General features: G+C 39.6%; 1 protein-coding gene and 1 non-coding gene across 3 annotated transcripts in view; both read right to left on the reverse strand.

Moving 5' to 3' along the window:
- MIGA1 (mitoguardin 1) overlaps positions 1-8,494 on the reverse strand; it is a 77,952-nt gene extending 69,458 nt beyond the window's left edge. For both annotated transcript variants that reach the window (XM_081491826.1, XM_081491827.1), the window contains exons 1-2: positions 8,417-8,494; positions 5,398-5,510 (exon numbers count right to left, since the gene is read on the reverse strand). In XM_081491826.1, coding sequence (XP_081347952.1) covers positions 5,398-5,496 — 99 coding nt within the window. In that variant the 5' untranslated portion in view covers positions 5,497-5,510; positions 8,417-8,494. The remainder of the gene's footprint in view (positions 1-5,397; positions 5,511-8,416) is intronic.
- LOC145508047 (U6 spliceosomal RNA) lies at positions 3,566-3,673 on the reverse strand. The gene has a single exon (XR_014055316.1). It is a non-coding gene; the product is annotated as a U6 spliceosomal RNA (small nuclear RNA).
- Positions 8,495-16,368: the final 7,874 nt, after the last annotated feature.

The raw sequence follows: 16,368 nt of genomic DNA on the forward strand, positions 1-16,368 counted from the left end.
AATGAGTTTTGGATATCCAATACTATGACTGAGAGTAAAGGATGTATCCTTATTTATCTGCAATGATTCTTTATATTATTTTAAAAAATATTCCATGGAACAATGTGGACAATAGTCCTGGCCTCAGAAAATTATTCCTATAATTGAAAAGCAGGTTGTATAGTAGAATTAGTTTGGATAAAACATACAAAAGTAACTGGCAAAAATTCTAAAGCTTTGGGGAGTGCAAAACAACACTATCCTTATGGGAGAAAATTTAGCAATATCTATGAAAATTTAAATACATTTACTCCTCTACCCCAAAATACAAAGCCTAAAAATTAATCCTATATCTGTACTGTGTGAATTAATGTGTATCAAGCTTATTCATTAGAGCATTGTGCTGAAATCAAGATTACCAGGAGAAATAACAACCTAAGATATGCAGAAGATACCACCCCTACTGCAGAAAGCGACGAAGAACTAAAGATCCTCTTGATGAAAGTGAAAGAGGAGAGTGAAAAAGCTGCCTTAAAATTCATCATTCAGAAAACTAAGATCATGGCATCCGGTACCATTGCTTCATGGAAAATAGATGAGGAAACAATGGAAACAGAGACAGACTTTATTTGGGGGGCTCCAAAATCACTGCAGATGGTGACTGCAGCCATGAAATTAAAAGACACTTGCTCCTTGGAAGAAAAGCTATGACCAACCTAGACAGCATATTAAAAAGCATAGACATTACTTTGCCAACAAAGGTCGGTCTAGTCAAGGCTATGGTTTTTCCAGTAGTCATGTATGGATGTGAGAGTTGGACTATAAAGAAAGCTGAGCACCGAAGAATTGATGCTTTTGAACTACGGTGTTGGAGAAGACTCTTGAGAGTCCCTTGGACTGCGAGGAGATCCAACCAGACCATCAAAGGAGATCAGTCCTGGGTGTTCATTGGAAGTACTGACTGATGTTGAAGCTGAAACTACAATACTTTGGCCACCTGATGCAAAGAGCTGACTCATTTGAAAAGATGCTGATGCTGGGAAAGATTGAGGGCAGGAGAAGGGGATGAAGGAGGATGAGATGGTTGGATGGCATCACTGACTCAACGAGTGAGTGATGGACTCACTCACTCAACGGATATGGGTTTGGGTGAACTCTGGGAGTTGGTGATGAACAGGGAGGCCTGGCGTGCTGTGGTTCATGGGGTCGCAAAGAGTCGGACACGACTGAGCGACTGAACTGAAGATGAGATGGTTGGATGGCATCTCCAACTCAATGGACATGACTTTGAGCAAACTCCAGGAGATGGTGAAGGACGGGGAAGCCTGGTGCGCTGCAGTCCACAGGGCTGCAAGGAGTCGGACACAACTTAGTGACTAAACAACAACTGTTTGTAGTGAACAAGATCAGAAACAACCCAAATATCCATATATAAAAACATTATGCAGCTGTATGTATAAAAAAAATCTACATATATTAATATGGAAAAATCTCCAAGAAATTTTTTAAGCACAAAGAAAAGCAAGAACATTAAGTAGTATGCTACCTTCTGTTAGAAAGAAGAGAAAATTAGAACATATAATTGTTTTTGCTGATATCTAATATCTAAATAAAGAAACCTTGAAAGATACTCAGATAATCCCAATGGTTCTCCATAAAAGTGGATACGGACTGAGATAAAACATTTCCATGTATATATGTGTGTGTGTGTACATATATGTAGTTTTGATTTTTGAACCACATAAATGTTGTTTAGTCGATGACTCTTTTGCAACCACATGGACTGTAGCCCACCAGGCTCCTGTGTCTATGGGATTTCCCAGACAAGAATAGTGGAGTGGGTTGCTGTTTCTTTCTCCAAGCAATCTTCCCGACCCCTCTGGGGTCAAACCCCCATCTCCTGCATTAGCAGGTGGATTCTTTGCCACTGAGCCACCAGGGAAGCCTCCAACTATTCAAATAATACATTTTAAAGAATAACATTAGTTTAGGATCATTGTAAGGATTAAAGAATTTACAAATGTATACAATATAAAATCTCTAAGACAGTGTTTTACACACAGTAGGTGCTGCTATGTCCTGTTGCTGGTCTTTTTAAATGTCATCCAAATGGTGCGGTAACATAAACAAATAAAAGAATAAATACCAAACACTTAGACTTAATATTTTCAGCTCTAAGAATAAAAAAATATATAAAAATTGGACATATATATACATACACACATATACACACACATATATATACATAATGAACTGTTGAAACCCAAAAACTCAAAAATAGGGAAATAGTCAATAAACTATAGCATGTCTATATCTAAAAGCATTTTTAATGACAGAGAAAATGCTCAATATATACAACTTTATAATCTCAAATGTAATCTCAAATGAGGGGGACAAAGCAGTGGGGGTGGGGAGTGAGGGGCTGCGGAGCAGAGAGACGTAAGCAGAAATAAAAGACCTAAGTAAAGTATAGACCGTAAACTTTTATAGAGGGGTTGTTGGAAATTTTCATTTTCTCTTTAATTCTTTTCTGTACTTTTCAAATTTTCTTTTAATCATGTAATCCTAAAAAGGAAAAGAAAGAAAGAAAAAGAGAGAAAATAGGTTTTGGGATCAAAGAAAAGCAAGTTCAAATCCCATATGATATACACAATTTTAGACAAGTTTAGTAAGCTATTAAAAAGCCACCAGATCTATAAATTGGAGATGATATAGAAATTCGAGGAATCTTTTAAGGATTAGAGACATTGTATGTAAAAAAGACCTATCTAATATCTTAAGATATTAGATAGGTAGTATTATTCTCATATATTATACTAAGCAGTATTATTATCATATATTATATCTGTGTAACACCCTCTCCTATAATAAAATTATATTAGGGGACTTCCCAGCGGTCCAGTGGTTAAACACTCTGAGCTTCCACTGCTGGGGAAGTGGACCAGGAAGTGATCCCTGGTCATAGAACTATTTGATCCTACACACCACATGACGTGACCAAAAATAAGAGAGAGAGAAATAAAATGATACTGTATTTTATCATCCTAAGACACTATTCATTTTAAGATGTAAGCAAGTTTTATAAATGTTGAAATGTGAAAAATGATCATCTTAGAGTTGATGAAATTCATTAAGTTTAGTGAAATAAATGCTACTTTCCATATGTATCTTTTTCAAATTTATTTATTTTAATTGGAAGCTAATTACTTTACAATATTGTAGTGGTTTTTGCCATACATTGGCATGAATCAGCCTTGGGTGTACATGTGTTCCCCATCCTGAACCCCCCTCCCACCTCCCTCCCCATCCCATCCCTCAGGGTCATCCCAGTGCACTGGCCCTGAGCACCCTGTCTCATGCATCAAACCTTAATTGGCAATCTGTTTCACATACGATAATATACATGTTTCAATGCTGTTCTTTCAAATCATCCCACAGATGATTTGCCTTCTCCCACAGAGTCTGAAAGACTGTTCTTTACATCTGTGTCTCTTCTGCTGTCTCATATATAGGGTCTTCGTTACCATCTTTCTAAATTCCATATATATGCGTTAGTATACTGTATTGGTGTTTTTCTTTCTGACTTAAAAATATGGAACGCTTCACGAATTTGCGTGTCATCCTTGCACAGGGGCCACAGCTAATCTTCTCTGTATCACCCCAATTTTAGTATATGTGCTGCCAAAGTGAGCACTCCATATGTATCTTTTTATTTACTACGTGTGCGTGCTAAGTTGCTTCAGTCGTGTCCAACTCTTTGCGACCCCATGGACTGTAGCCCATCAGGCTCCTCTGCCCATGGGATTTTCAGGGCAAGAATACTAGAGTGGGTTGCCATGCCCTTCTCCAGGGGAATCTTCCTGACTCAGGGACTGAACCTGTCTCTCCTATAGCTCCTGCACTGCAGGCAGATTCTTTACCTCTGAACCACCAGGGAAGCCTTTACTTATTTACTACAATGGAGTGCAAACTGCATTGGAAGCAGGTATTAAAAATAAAAGGATTGAGAATTTCTTGGCAGTCCAGTAGTTAGGACTCAGCACTTTCACTGTCAGGGCCTGGGTTCAGTCCTTGGTCGGGGAACTAGAATCCTGCAGGCTGTGTGGCCTGGCCCAAAGAAAAGAAAAAAAGGACCGTTACTATATCAAATACACAAATGGAGAATAAGCACATGAAAAGATGTTCAACATGACTAATTAGGGAAAAGCAAATCAAAACCACAATGAGAAGAAATTGGAATCCTTGTGCAGTGCTAATAGAAATAAAAAATGGTGCCACCACTATGGTTAACAGTACGGCAATTCCTCAAAAAATTAAAATAGAATTACCATATGATCCAGAAATCTCACTTCTGGGTATACATCCCAAAGAACTGAAAGCAGTTATTTGTACAGTCGTGTTCACAAAAGTATTAGTCACAAAAACCGCAAGGCAGAAGCAACCCAAGTATCCAGCAATGAATGATTAAACAAAATGTGGTATATACATAAAATCAAATGTTATTCAACTTGGGAGAAAAAGAGGAAATTCTGACACACACTACAATATAGATGAATCTTGAAAACATTACACTAATTGAAAACAAGCCAGTCACAAAAAGACAAATGCTACATAGCTCCACTTACGAAGTACCTGGTGGTGGTTGTACCTGGTGGTGGTTGTCGTGGTTTAGTCACTAAGTCACGTCTGACTCTTGTGACCCCATGGACTGCAGCCCACCAGGCTGCTCTGTCCAAGGGGTTTCCCAGGCAAGAATACTGGAGTGGGTTTCCATTTCCTTCTCCAGGGGATCTTCCCAACCCAGGGACCGAACCCAGGTCTCCTGCATTGCAGACGGTCTCCTGCATTGCAGGCAGATTCTTTACCGACTGAGTCACTAGGGAAGCCCTATGAGGTATCTAGAGTAGTCACATTCATAGAGACAGAACATACAATGGAGGTTGCAAGTAGCTGGTGGGAGGAAAAATAAAAATTGCTGCTTAGTGGCACTAGAGTTCCAGTTTTACAAGATGAAAAGAGTTCTTAAGATTGGTTGCATAATAGTATAGATGCACCTAATGCTACTGAACTGCACATTTAAAAATGGTGAAAATGGTAAATTTTATGCTATATATATTTTACCACAGTAAAACAAAATTAAAATGAAAGGATTGTAATAGTGAGAACAAGTCTATTTGAATAACATAATTATCTGAAAGTAATTTGTAATAACAGACTGTGTAAATTCACTTAAGGTAGGAAGATTTTTGATAACAACAACAAAAAAAGCCATGAAATAAATATAAACCAAGTAAGTTTTAAACTACTTTAACAAACACTTTGAACCATTTAAAATCCCAAAGGAAATTAAAATACTGTAAACATAATATGCTCTGAGCAATAAACTTATCATTCAACGTTGTATTTGTTTTATTTTACCTGGCAGAGAGAATGGTACCAAGACAGAGGAAGATCAAACACTCTCAGTGCTGCTGTCTTCAAGGAAAACTGTGATTCGCTCACTGTTTCTTCTGACATGGCTCCTCTTTTATCTTAATTAAATGAAACACAAAATATATTAGCCACAAAGATTTCTAGTTATTCTACCAAATGAAAGATACAAATTGAAAATTTAACTCTTTTAAAAAGCCTTTTTTTGCACTTAATTAATCATGATATTACACTAACCTGAAGAAAATAATATTCTGAGCCAAATTTACTTAAGCTAAAAGTTTATTTATTAGCCAAAGTAGCCAAAAAGAAAATGAGTTAGATTTGAACTTTGAGTTCAGTTAGTAACCTTCCCTTAAAAAACTGTAAGTTCTAGAATCTCTCTTTTCTGGTGAAAGAAATGTTTCAGCTTTTAAATAGTAATTTAAAATATTTTTATTTCCACATTTCCTTCCAATAGCAGCAGGGATGGGGGGGCACTGAAAGAAATTTGATTGGAATCTTAACTTTAGGGGCTAGAAATGAACCTCAGGGCTCACTGAACTTCATAGTTCAAGCATTTATCTTCCTACTGTTCCATTTAAAAAAAAAAAATTTTATATTGGACTATAGCTGATCCGACTGTCCCATTTTTAAGCTCTTGAAAGAAATGACACATACCTGCTATGAAATTTTAATATTGCTTTAATGTCTATGTCTACTGAAACCAAAGAAAGAAATGTAAGTTGTTCACAGAGAAGGCACTCATCACTGAGAGAGACCCTTAAAGGTAGCAGAATGCTGATAAAAACACAATGGTTCAGGGTCTTGGTCTATGCTTTATAGAGCCAGAAACTCAAGTTTTACACGTTTACCCAGCTGGACACACATTAAACAAATTCACACAATACTGATGTATAAATTAAGTACACAAATTTGTTCATTTATATTAAGGAAATACACTATCTAGTGAAAGAAAATTTTAAAAAATGTATTTATTTTCTAATTTAAGGATAATTGCTTTACAGAATTTTGTTTTCTGTCAAACCTCAACATGAATCAGCCATAGGTATACATATATCACCTCCCAATACTTTTATATGCTATCAAAACATAACCTTTCTGAAATAAGACATTGTAGGGAGTTGAACTAAGTAGAAAAGGCTCTGTGGTAAGCACAAAATTAATGGGTCCTTAACAATATTTCATACAGGCTGGCAAAAAGCCTGAGAACTGTTTCTGATATATTATACAAGAGTAGGCCTTCCCACTAACTAGAATGTTTATGCCTACCAAATTTAATTTTTTTTCCTTGGATGGTGCTGTATAAACTGCCAAACAGAAAATTAAAATTACCAACAATCCCCCAATAGCTTATTTGCTATACTTTATTTAAGTTATTTCTGCTCTTTTTCTAACCTTTCTGTTAATAACCCTATTTTTTTGCAGAAGACTATCAAAACCACTGATTAAGTAGTAGTTTCCTTTCATATCAAACACAGTAATATTTCTTAAGATTGGCTACTGCTACTGACAGTTTACTTTTTCCCTATTAGTGACACCCAAGGAGTGGAAACTTAATTTCCCCCACACTCATATTCTAACTACAATTTTTTGGCTTAGTATAATCAGTACGTTAATTCCAACTGACAAATTGTGGTACAGACCTATTAATGAGAAATACAAGGAAACCATAAAGAAACTGTTAAACAAGTGAAAAATAAGTCTGAGGAATGAGACTAGGAATGCAGGGTGGCAGGAAATCACTATTTTTCATTAAAAGTGCTTCTGTAATATTTGCTTTTTAAAGTGTCTACATGTATTACTTTTTTCAAATGTTTCACAAAACAAGAAGGAAGCACATTTACCCCTCCCCCCGGAAAAAAAACTTTATTTTGAGAAACACTTTTAGTAACTAAATAGATTCTGGACCAATAAAGCTACCTACACTATTGCATTTTTTTAAAAATCCTGAAAGTAATTCACCCAAAGTGATATTCTCCATAATACAGTTCCAGATTTTGAAGCAGAAGAAAAAGAAAAGAAAGCAAACACTTCAATTTGCTGCAGTGGTTTTTTTTCAAATAAACGTCCACTTTTGCATTCTAACCACCTCATACCCTTTCATTTAAAATCACTGAGTGATTCCAAACTTCATCATTAATAATTGAGCAGCTTTTTAAAACCAGTCATTTCAGTTGCTTTCAAACGTATCAATAGAAAAAAAAAAATGGAGACAGTTTCATCATCACCAAAAATATTATACTCTGTAACATCACTCGCTTCTCTCCATTCTAACCACGAGACACTTATAAAAATGTGTCATATATAGAATTAGTTTCTGAAACACCCTTAAATTGAACTTTATAATCCAAGCAAGAATGAAAGTCTGAAATATCCCCCAAATTTTGTCGTGAAATGTAAATCTATACAACAGAATTCTGAGAAGATACTTGAAATACAGCAAAAATGCTTACTCGAAATACTGATAAAATAATAATGACAAAGGTCTGTGGACGAGTAAAACCTTTTAGAGTCTTCTCTCCATAAAATAAATGTTGAACAACTTTATTTACAGGAGGGCTCCGACGCCACAAACCTCCTGATGCTAAATTATTCTCAGTAAGCCCCTTCAAAGAAAGCAGAATCTTCCTCCTCCAAAAACCACTCCCCGCTCAAACCACTGACATTCTTGCAGAAACTTGCAGCACACCAGCGGCTCCTCCTGCAAGCCTCCTCCGCCCTCACTGCGTTCTCCTCTGCGGGCTTCTTTTTCTTCACCCAGATGACCAGGAAAGGGGTTCCCACTCGGCTCGGCCACCCAGACCCTCGCTCGGGCTCCAAGCGGTCGCCAGCCAGCCCACCCTGATTCAGGGCCCCGTGGCGGGCCTCCCTTCGGCTTTCTATTTCTCCACCCAGACACGGAATCCAGAGGGCGAAGGACAGGGCTCCCGCCCACCCCTCTGCCACTAACCCGCGGCCGCTGAGACCCCACCCAGCCCTCCACCCGCCCCCTCAACCCGCTTACCTGGTGCTCCAAGCCCAGTGCAGCCAGCCCACTCCTGCTTCTCCGCTGCAGCCCGGCACTGAGCCGCAGCCTGGCCCCGGGGGCGGAGTCCTTCCGGGGTCAGGAGAGGGACGGTGGAGAGAAAGTAGCGGGGGCCTCCCAGGCTTTCTGCGTGAGGGGCTACGTGTGAAGCAGCTCCCGCCATTTTTGTTGTGGGTAGAGGCTCCTGCCCTTCCTGATGGCTGTGAAATGTACAGTGGAAGGATTGCATCCTGTTACAGTGCTGTCAAGAAACAGCATCGCAGTTTGTAACCTTTTGAGGGCTCCAGGATCATCCTAGGAATCCAGTGAAAAATATGGGGCATTTGCTCTATATGTCATTTAAACACATTAGTAAAAGAAAATAGCTTGTACATTACCAAGAGAATATATATATAATATATACGTCTATTATATATATATAGTTAGTTAGTTAGTTAGATACTCTGAACCAATCCATGGCTCCCATATTAAGAACTTCTACTGCAGACCTTCAGCCCCTAAACAAATTAATGTTGAGCGTTCCAATCCTGTATTAATGATGTTTTATTTACTTCAATTCCTCTTTAGCTTTTCTCCAAGTTAGGCAAGGTATTCACAGCTCTGAGGTTCTGTCTAAAACACATAAACTATGAGGAGGGAGGGAGAACAACAAAATAACATGTTGTTTTTATATGCAGTCCTGAGCCCAAACATTTCGTCCAAATTGCGGATTTAAAAATTCCAATTTCTGAGCATGTTTGTGGTGAAAAGCCAAGATAATTTTGCAAGGATTGCTGAAACATGAGAGCACATGTTACTATTCTTATCTAAGAAACAAGAATGAACAATTATTTCTGGTGGTGTTCAAAACTCCCTTTTAGTGAGATGGAAAACAGGGTGAACAGTAATACCAATATGTGACATTATTGTTGTTGTTTAGTGGCTCAGTTGTGTTGGACTCTTTTGTAACCCCATGGACTGTACTCCTCTAAGCTCCTCTGTCCTTGGGATTTTCTGGGCAAGATCACTGGAGTGGGTTGCCATTTCCTCATCCAGGAGATCTTCCTGACCCAGAGATGGAAAGGGAGTCTCCATGTCTCCCACATTGCAGGCAGATTCTTTACTGCTGAGCCACGGGGGAAGCCCATGGATGACATTACTAGATGAATAATAACTAAAATTGCATAGACTGAGTTCTAAGTGAAAATGTATGCATGGGTGCTAAGTCACTTCAGTCATGTCCAGCTCTTTGCAATCCTATGGACTGTAGTCTGCCAGGCTCCTCTGTCCATGGGGTTATCCAGGCAAGAATACTGGAGTGGGTTGCCATGCCATCCTCCAAGAGATCTTTAAGACCCAGGGATCAAACCCTACCTCTCTTTGTCTTCAGCACTCACAGGCCAATTCATTACCACTAGTGCCACCTGGGAAGCCCCTATGTAAAAATATTGTGCACTTATAAAGCAAATAGTACTCTTGACACTTGAAGAACCTGAAATTTGTGAGGCTGTGTTTGTTTATTTCTCCATCTTCTCTCTGCTGCCTCCTTCCTACTTCCCACAACTTGCAAACTTTCAGCCTAATGGGAAGAAGAGTAATAATGATGATGATGTGTGTGCTCAGTCCTGTTCAACTCTTTGCTATCTGTAGCCTGCCAGGCTCCTCTGTCCATGAAATTTCCCAGGCAAGAATACTAGAGTGGGTTGCCATTTCCTATTCCAGAGGATCTTCCAGACTCAGGGATCTAACCCGTGTCTCTTGCATCTCTTGCATTAGCAGGTAGATTCTTTACCACTAATGCCACTTAGGAAGTAATAATGATGACTCCACTTAAAGCAACTTTCCTATGAACGCTATCTCCTTTAATACCACAACAGCCATTATGAGAAAGATATTGTTACACACTGGGTATGGATTTTACTCTTTAGGAAATACCATATTTTATTTATTTTTCTAAATAAATATAATGTGCTCCAAGCCTCCAATCCTTATGGATTACCAGAATATTCAATCTTAGTCATTATTAGATATATCAGGTAGGGTGCTGTTAGTTAGAAGCAGAAGAAAACTCCACAAATAGTAACTTAAACCATTGGACAGGATAGCCCACATGGATGTTAGCAACAGACGACACAGTCTCATATTTGAGCTTGGTATCTTCTGCTATCCTGGCCCAGGAAAAAAAAAAATGAGGCTTGTATTCATTCTAAAGGTCTGCCCTCCCCCAGATAACTAAAGCTATCATGTAAAGCTCACTAAACCAGGAAGTAGAATCATGAAGTAAGATTAGTTGTTACTATTGTTCAAAAACTGAGGTACTTGCTACACCAGCCATTAGTGATTTGGGGGATCCTATGTGTATAGTAATGAAACTATACTGTGGGGTCAGACTGCCAGGTTTTGAATTCATTCTCTGCCACTTGCTAGGTACGTGGCCTTAGGCAAGGTACTTACCCTCATTATGTCTCAGTTTCCTTATTGGGATGTTGAAAAGACAAATGTGATAACACTTGTAAAGCACTAAGATTTTCATATAAGTTTTTAACTTGGCTTACTTGTACCTCTGTGGGATCCAAGGATAAAACTCTATTTCCATGTAATTGGTTTCCTTCGGAATCATAAATATTTTATTTTATAAACATAGAAACATGACTTTGAGAAAGGGGTCCATAGGCTTTACCAGAATGTCAATGGAGTCCAACCATGACACCAAAAGAAAAAAATGGTTAAGAATTTAGAACACTCCCCAACACGTATTTCTAAGATATATGGCATATTAAGTGGGACTTTTCCATGTCTCTTGGCAGAAGCTCTAAAGCAGAGAAAAATAGATGCCAAGTGCCCTGAGCATTCTAAAAAAAAGATGCTAGGTCATCCACACAGGGCATGCTAGGAAAATGTGAAGCCCATTTTGCAAACTTTAGTCTACATGTACCTTCAGGGAATGATATGGCAGAATTGATCAAAAAAGACTGGAGAACGGAAATGCCTTGGAGGCATTTTTCTGGAGTGCTGTGCATTTTTTTCTCCTTTCCCAAGAATGGATAAAGAAGTTATTGTTTACTCGCTAAGTCGCCTCTGACTCTTTTGGGACCCCATGGACTGTAGCTCCTCTGTCCATGAGATTTCCCAGGCAAGAATACTGGGTTACCATTTCCTACTCCAGGGGAGCTTCTCGACCCAGGGATCAAAGCCAAGTCTCCTGCATTGGCAGGCAGATTCTTTACCACTGAGCTACCAGGGAAGCCTGGAGAGAAAAGAGTACTTGCTTATTTCATCCTACCCACAATGTGAGCCAAGTGAAAGAACTTTAAAAAACTCAGACAGGAATTCCCTGGTTGCCCAATGGTTAGGGCTCCATACTTCCACTGTAGGGGATGCAGGTTCAATCCTTGGTCAGGGAACTGAGATCCCACATGCTGTGTGGTGCAGCCAAAAAAAAAAAAAAAACACTCAATTTGACCTCTGTGCCCAGTAGTTTGTGTTACCTGGGAGAATCTAAAGGCAATAGACTATCCAAAGAAGCATTTGATAACATAGCAGAAAGAGAGAGGGCTGCAGCAGAAGTGGCCTATACTTGCAATTTTGTAAGGAAAATTTTCCTACGAACCATGAGAATACCACAGAATGTAGCAGGCTTGAATTATTATATCTTAAAAGGTTATATCTTGAAATAAGGACCAAAGTAGACCATCTAAATGGTAAGCTACAGATTTTTTTTTTTTTTTAAGTATTAGAGAATGTAACAGTGGAAAGTCCACAGCAAGTTGGGAGAGGGGAGGAGATCATCATGGAGGAATTTGTTAAAGGGATAGAGGGAAAGAGCCAGCTCTTAGGAATAGACCACATGCAGAAAACACCAAAGTTGAATTTGGCTCTACTGATTGGGTATATCTGATATTTTATTCCAGATACTTAGGATTACTGCTCACTCCAGCTGAGATAATATGTAACCAATGTACTTCATTAATTATTGGTGGAACCTGCACATATTAAGTGTCAACATTAAGCCTGAACAAAGTCTAGCACTCTGACAATTAAAACCAATTACATTACCTAAGTAAATGAATTCTTTTAGGTAATTCATGTATCCAATTACCTTTTACATTAACTGCTGAAACCTGGCAGAGTCCCCAGAAATAACTCAGGTCCTTCCTTTAAATCAACAGAATGCCATTGGGCATATACTGGCTCTTGTATCTTTGTTCTTTTCACCCACCCAAGAGTGTTTGACAAGACTCCTCTATAAGTCAGAACTAAGCCAACCAAGACATCTAGATGCTAGTTTAGAACATCTATTCCGTGCACATCCAAATATTGCAGATTCAGTTCCTTAAAATGTTAAACATAGTTACCACATGACCCAGCAATTCTATGCCTAGACAATAAGCAAGAGAAATGAGAACATACACCAAAGTACAAATTACACACGAATGTGCATAGTAGCATTATTCATAATAGCTGAAAGATAAAAGCAATCCAGGGACTTCCCTGGCGGTTCAGTGGTTAAGACTATGTGCTTCCACTGTGGGGGGTCGTGGTTCTATCCCTGGTTGGGGAACTATGACACAATCAAAAAAGAACAAAAAGAAAAATTAAAAAAGCAACTCAAATGTCTACTAACTGATAAATCGATAAATAAAATGTGGTAAATTTACATAATTATTATGAATAATATTATTCAGAATATTATTTGGCCATAAAAATAATTGAAATACTGATACATGCTACAACATGGGTAAATTTTGAAAATATGTTAAGAAACCAGTCATAAATGATTATGTTATTGTATGATTCTGTTTATGTGGAACTTCCAGAAGACAATTCTATCAAGAAAGCAGGTTAATGGTCACCCAGGGTAGAAAGAGCTGAGGGGAAATGGGGGGAAATGGAGGGGACTCCTATATGGCATGAAACTTCTTTTGCGGGATAGTGAAATGTTCTAAATTTAGATTGTGGTTCTGGTTGTGCAAATGTGTGAATATACTAAAAACTATTCAATTGTATACTTTTAATATGTGAATTGTATAGCATGTGAATTATGTCTTAATAAAGGCGTTATCCTCCAAGATTCCTTATGTGAAAAAAATCGAGACTTACGGAGGTTATGAAAATAATAAAAACTAGAGATGGGAGGCCAGAGACTGATTTAGAGTGTGCTTTTCCTGCATTGCCTTGTGTACATGCTCACTCAGTCATGTCCAATTCTTCCACCGCAGGGGTGGTAGCCCGCCAGGCTCTTCTGTCCAAGGGATTTATTAGGCAAGAATACTGGAGTGGATTGTCATTTCCTCCTTCAGGGGATCTTCCTGACCCAGAGATTGAATCCACATCTCCTGCATTAGCAGGTGGGTTCTTTACCACTGAGCCACCTGGGCCTCATCTTCAGCATCAGTCCTTCCAATGAATATTCAGGACTGATTTTCTTTAGGATTGACTGGTTTGATCTCCTTTGATGCTGAAGCTGAAACTCCAATATTTTGGCCACCTGATGTGAAGAGCAGACTCCTTAGAAAAGACCCAGATGCTGGGAAAGATTGAAGGCAGGAGGAGAATGGGATGACAGAAGATGAGATGGTTGGATGGCATCACCGACTGGAGGGACATGAGTTTGAGCAAGCTTCAGGAGTTAGTGAAGGACAGGGAAACCTGGCATCCTGCAGTCCCTGGGGTCACAAAGAGTCAGACACGACTGAGCAACTGAACTGAACTGAACACGGGCCTCAGTAGTTATCAAAATGCTGAGCTGCTCCAAAAAGATGCATGCATTCTATCGGGAGGTATTTACATCAAAATGTAATATAAAGCATAAACAACACAAATGTTTTCCTATTAAGAGCTTCATTCTAAAGCTACTTTAAAGTGAAGAGCAATAAAATTAGAATTAAACCTCAAGGAAACAATAATTCCTATTTTGTACATTAGGAACTCATAATATTTCAAAAGTCTAGAAAACCACGTTGTATTTTTAAAATTAATAAATCGAAGAGAGAGAACAAGATGGCGGAGGAGTAGGTGGATGTGGAGTTCATCTCTCTCCACGAATACATCAGATACACACCTTCAGACACAGAAGTCCATGCAGAATACCAGCTGAGAGTGGACAGGAGTACCTGAACAGCAGAAAAGAATATATAGAATCACGCCAAAACTCGGTAGGATGAAGGAACTGGGGGGAAAACAGGAGTGTTTGTAGGACTAGACCTGCCCTTGGTGGGTAGGGGAAGTGAAACAGGGGTCGGATCACCACATCAGGGCAAGTGTCTGAGTCAGAGGAGAAACATTTAAGGCTGAAAGTGAAACAGCTGATCTGTGACAGCCTAAATGGAATGAGAATCTGACAGTCCTTGCGGCAGCCATATGTACCCCAGACAGGGACACAGGTCCCCTGGAGGGTGCTGCTGCTGCTGCTAAGTCGCTTCAGTTGTGTCTGACTCTGTGCGACCCCATGGACAGCAGCCCACCAGGCTCCTCCGTCCACAGGATTCTCCAGGCAAGAATACTGGAGTGGGTTGCCATTTCCTTCTCCACTGGAAGGTGCAGCAGCTGAATAATAGAGAGACTGGCCCATCAAACACCTGATGCACTGAATGACAGGGTAGGACCCCACCCAGGGGGCCCCTTTAAGTGCCTGATGCACCAATCTACAGAGTAGGACCCCAGGTAAGGGAGCCCTCTAAGTGCCTCAACGTGCAGAGCTATGGAGAAAGACTGGCCAAAGAGGCCTTCTGATCGCCAGCTACAAGAGGCTTGAAAACAGACTCTGGTAGGGCCATAACTTCTGCAGTGGAGGCAGTCTGTGTCCCTGCACACTTAGCACCACCAGAATCCCTGCAAGCCAAGCAGCTGCACCACCTTCATGCTCAACTCTTACTGGGACAGAGCTGTCACAGGCAAAAAAAGTTTTCCATCTATGCATCTTCCGTCTATCCGTCTTTGGTCCAACTCTTTGCGAACCTGTGGACTGTGGCCTGCCAGGCTTCTCTGTCAGCGAGGAGGGGGGTTCTCCAGGCAAGAATACTGGAGCTTATTGCCCAATGCTGGTTGCCATTTCCTGCTGCCCTAGCTGCCAACTCCCCTGAGTACCTGGTGCTGCAAGAACCCCTGCGACCCAAGCAGCTGCACCACCTCCACACCTGGCCCTCACAGGGGCAAACCCAAGTCCTCCAGGGCAGCCTCAGTGGACAACCCACATGCAGAGGTAGAAATAAAACCACAATTGAAACTCAGGGGCAGTGTGGCTAAGGAAGAAGACCCAAAACCTTCCCACCAGCTGTACAAGCTGCAGATTAAATCCACATGATCAACTAGGTGGACTCTGTGTCTGTGGAATATATAAAAGGACATTGAGAGCTCCCACAAAAGAAAACGCACTAGTTCTGATAGCTGTGGACATTAGAGGCAAGAACACACAGGGGTAGAACCAGATTGGAATCTGAGCTGCTCCCACAGCAGGTCCAGAGATCAGCACAGTGTTGGAGGGTATCCTAGGGAGGTGAGGTGGACTGTGACTTCCAGCGAGGGAAAGGACTCTGATAGCAGTGACTCAAGAAAAACATTTATTATTCTTATGTTTTGACTTGTTCTGTAGATTCTCTTGGGTATTTTTTTTTCCTTTTTTTCCCCCTCTGTTGTAGTTATCAGTTTTATTGGTACTATGAAATCTAATTAAGCTTTTGAGCTTTATTTCTTTCTCAGTCACATTTTTTATTGTTGTTATATACTTCTGCCTCTTCGTTGGGCTATTGCACTTCTGTGGAATTTTCCTTTTTTTCCCCACTCTTTTTAATTTTAATTTTTAAGCCTATTATTATTTTTCTACATTTATTCCTTTGTTTGCTTTTCCTACTGTTCTTTTCCCCTTTCAGTTAATCTTTAACGTATATAAATCTTCTTTATCTACCTCTATTTAACTTTGCATATCTATTTTTTCTTCTTTTCTTTTTTGTTTT

The sequence above is a fragment of the Giraffa tippelskirchi genome, chromosome 5 (genome assembly GCF_054371585.1).
Source record: "Giraffa tippelskirchi isolate mGirTip1 chromosome 5, T2T-mGirTip1v1.2.pri, whole genome shotgun sequence".
NCBI lineage: Eukaryota > Metazoa > Chordata > Mammalia > Artiodactyla > Giraffidae > Giraffa > Giraffa tippelskirchi.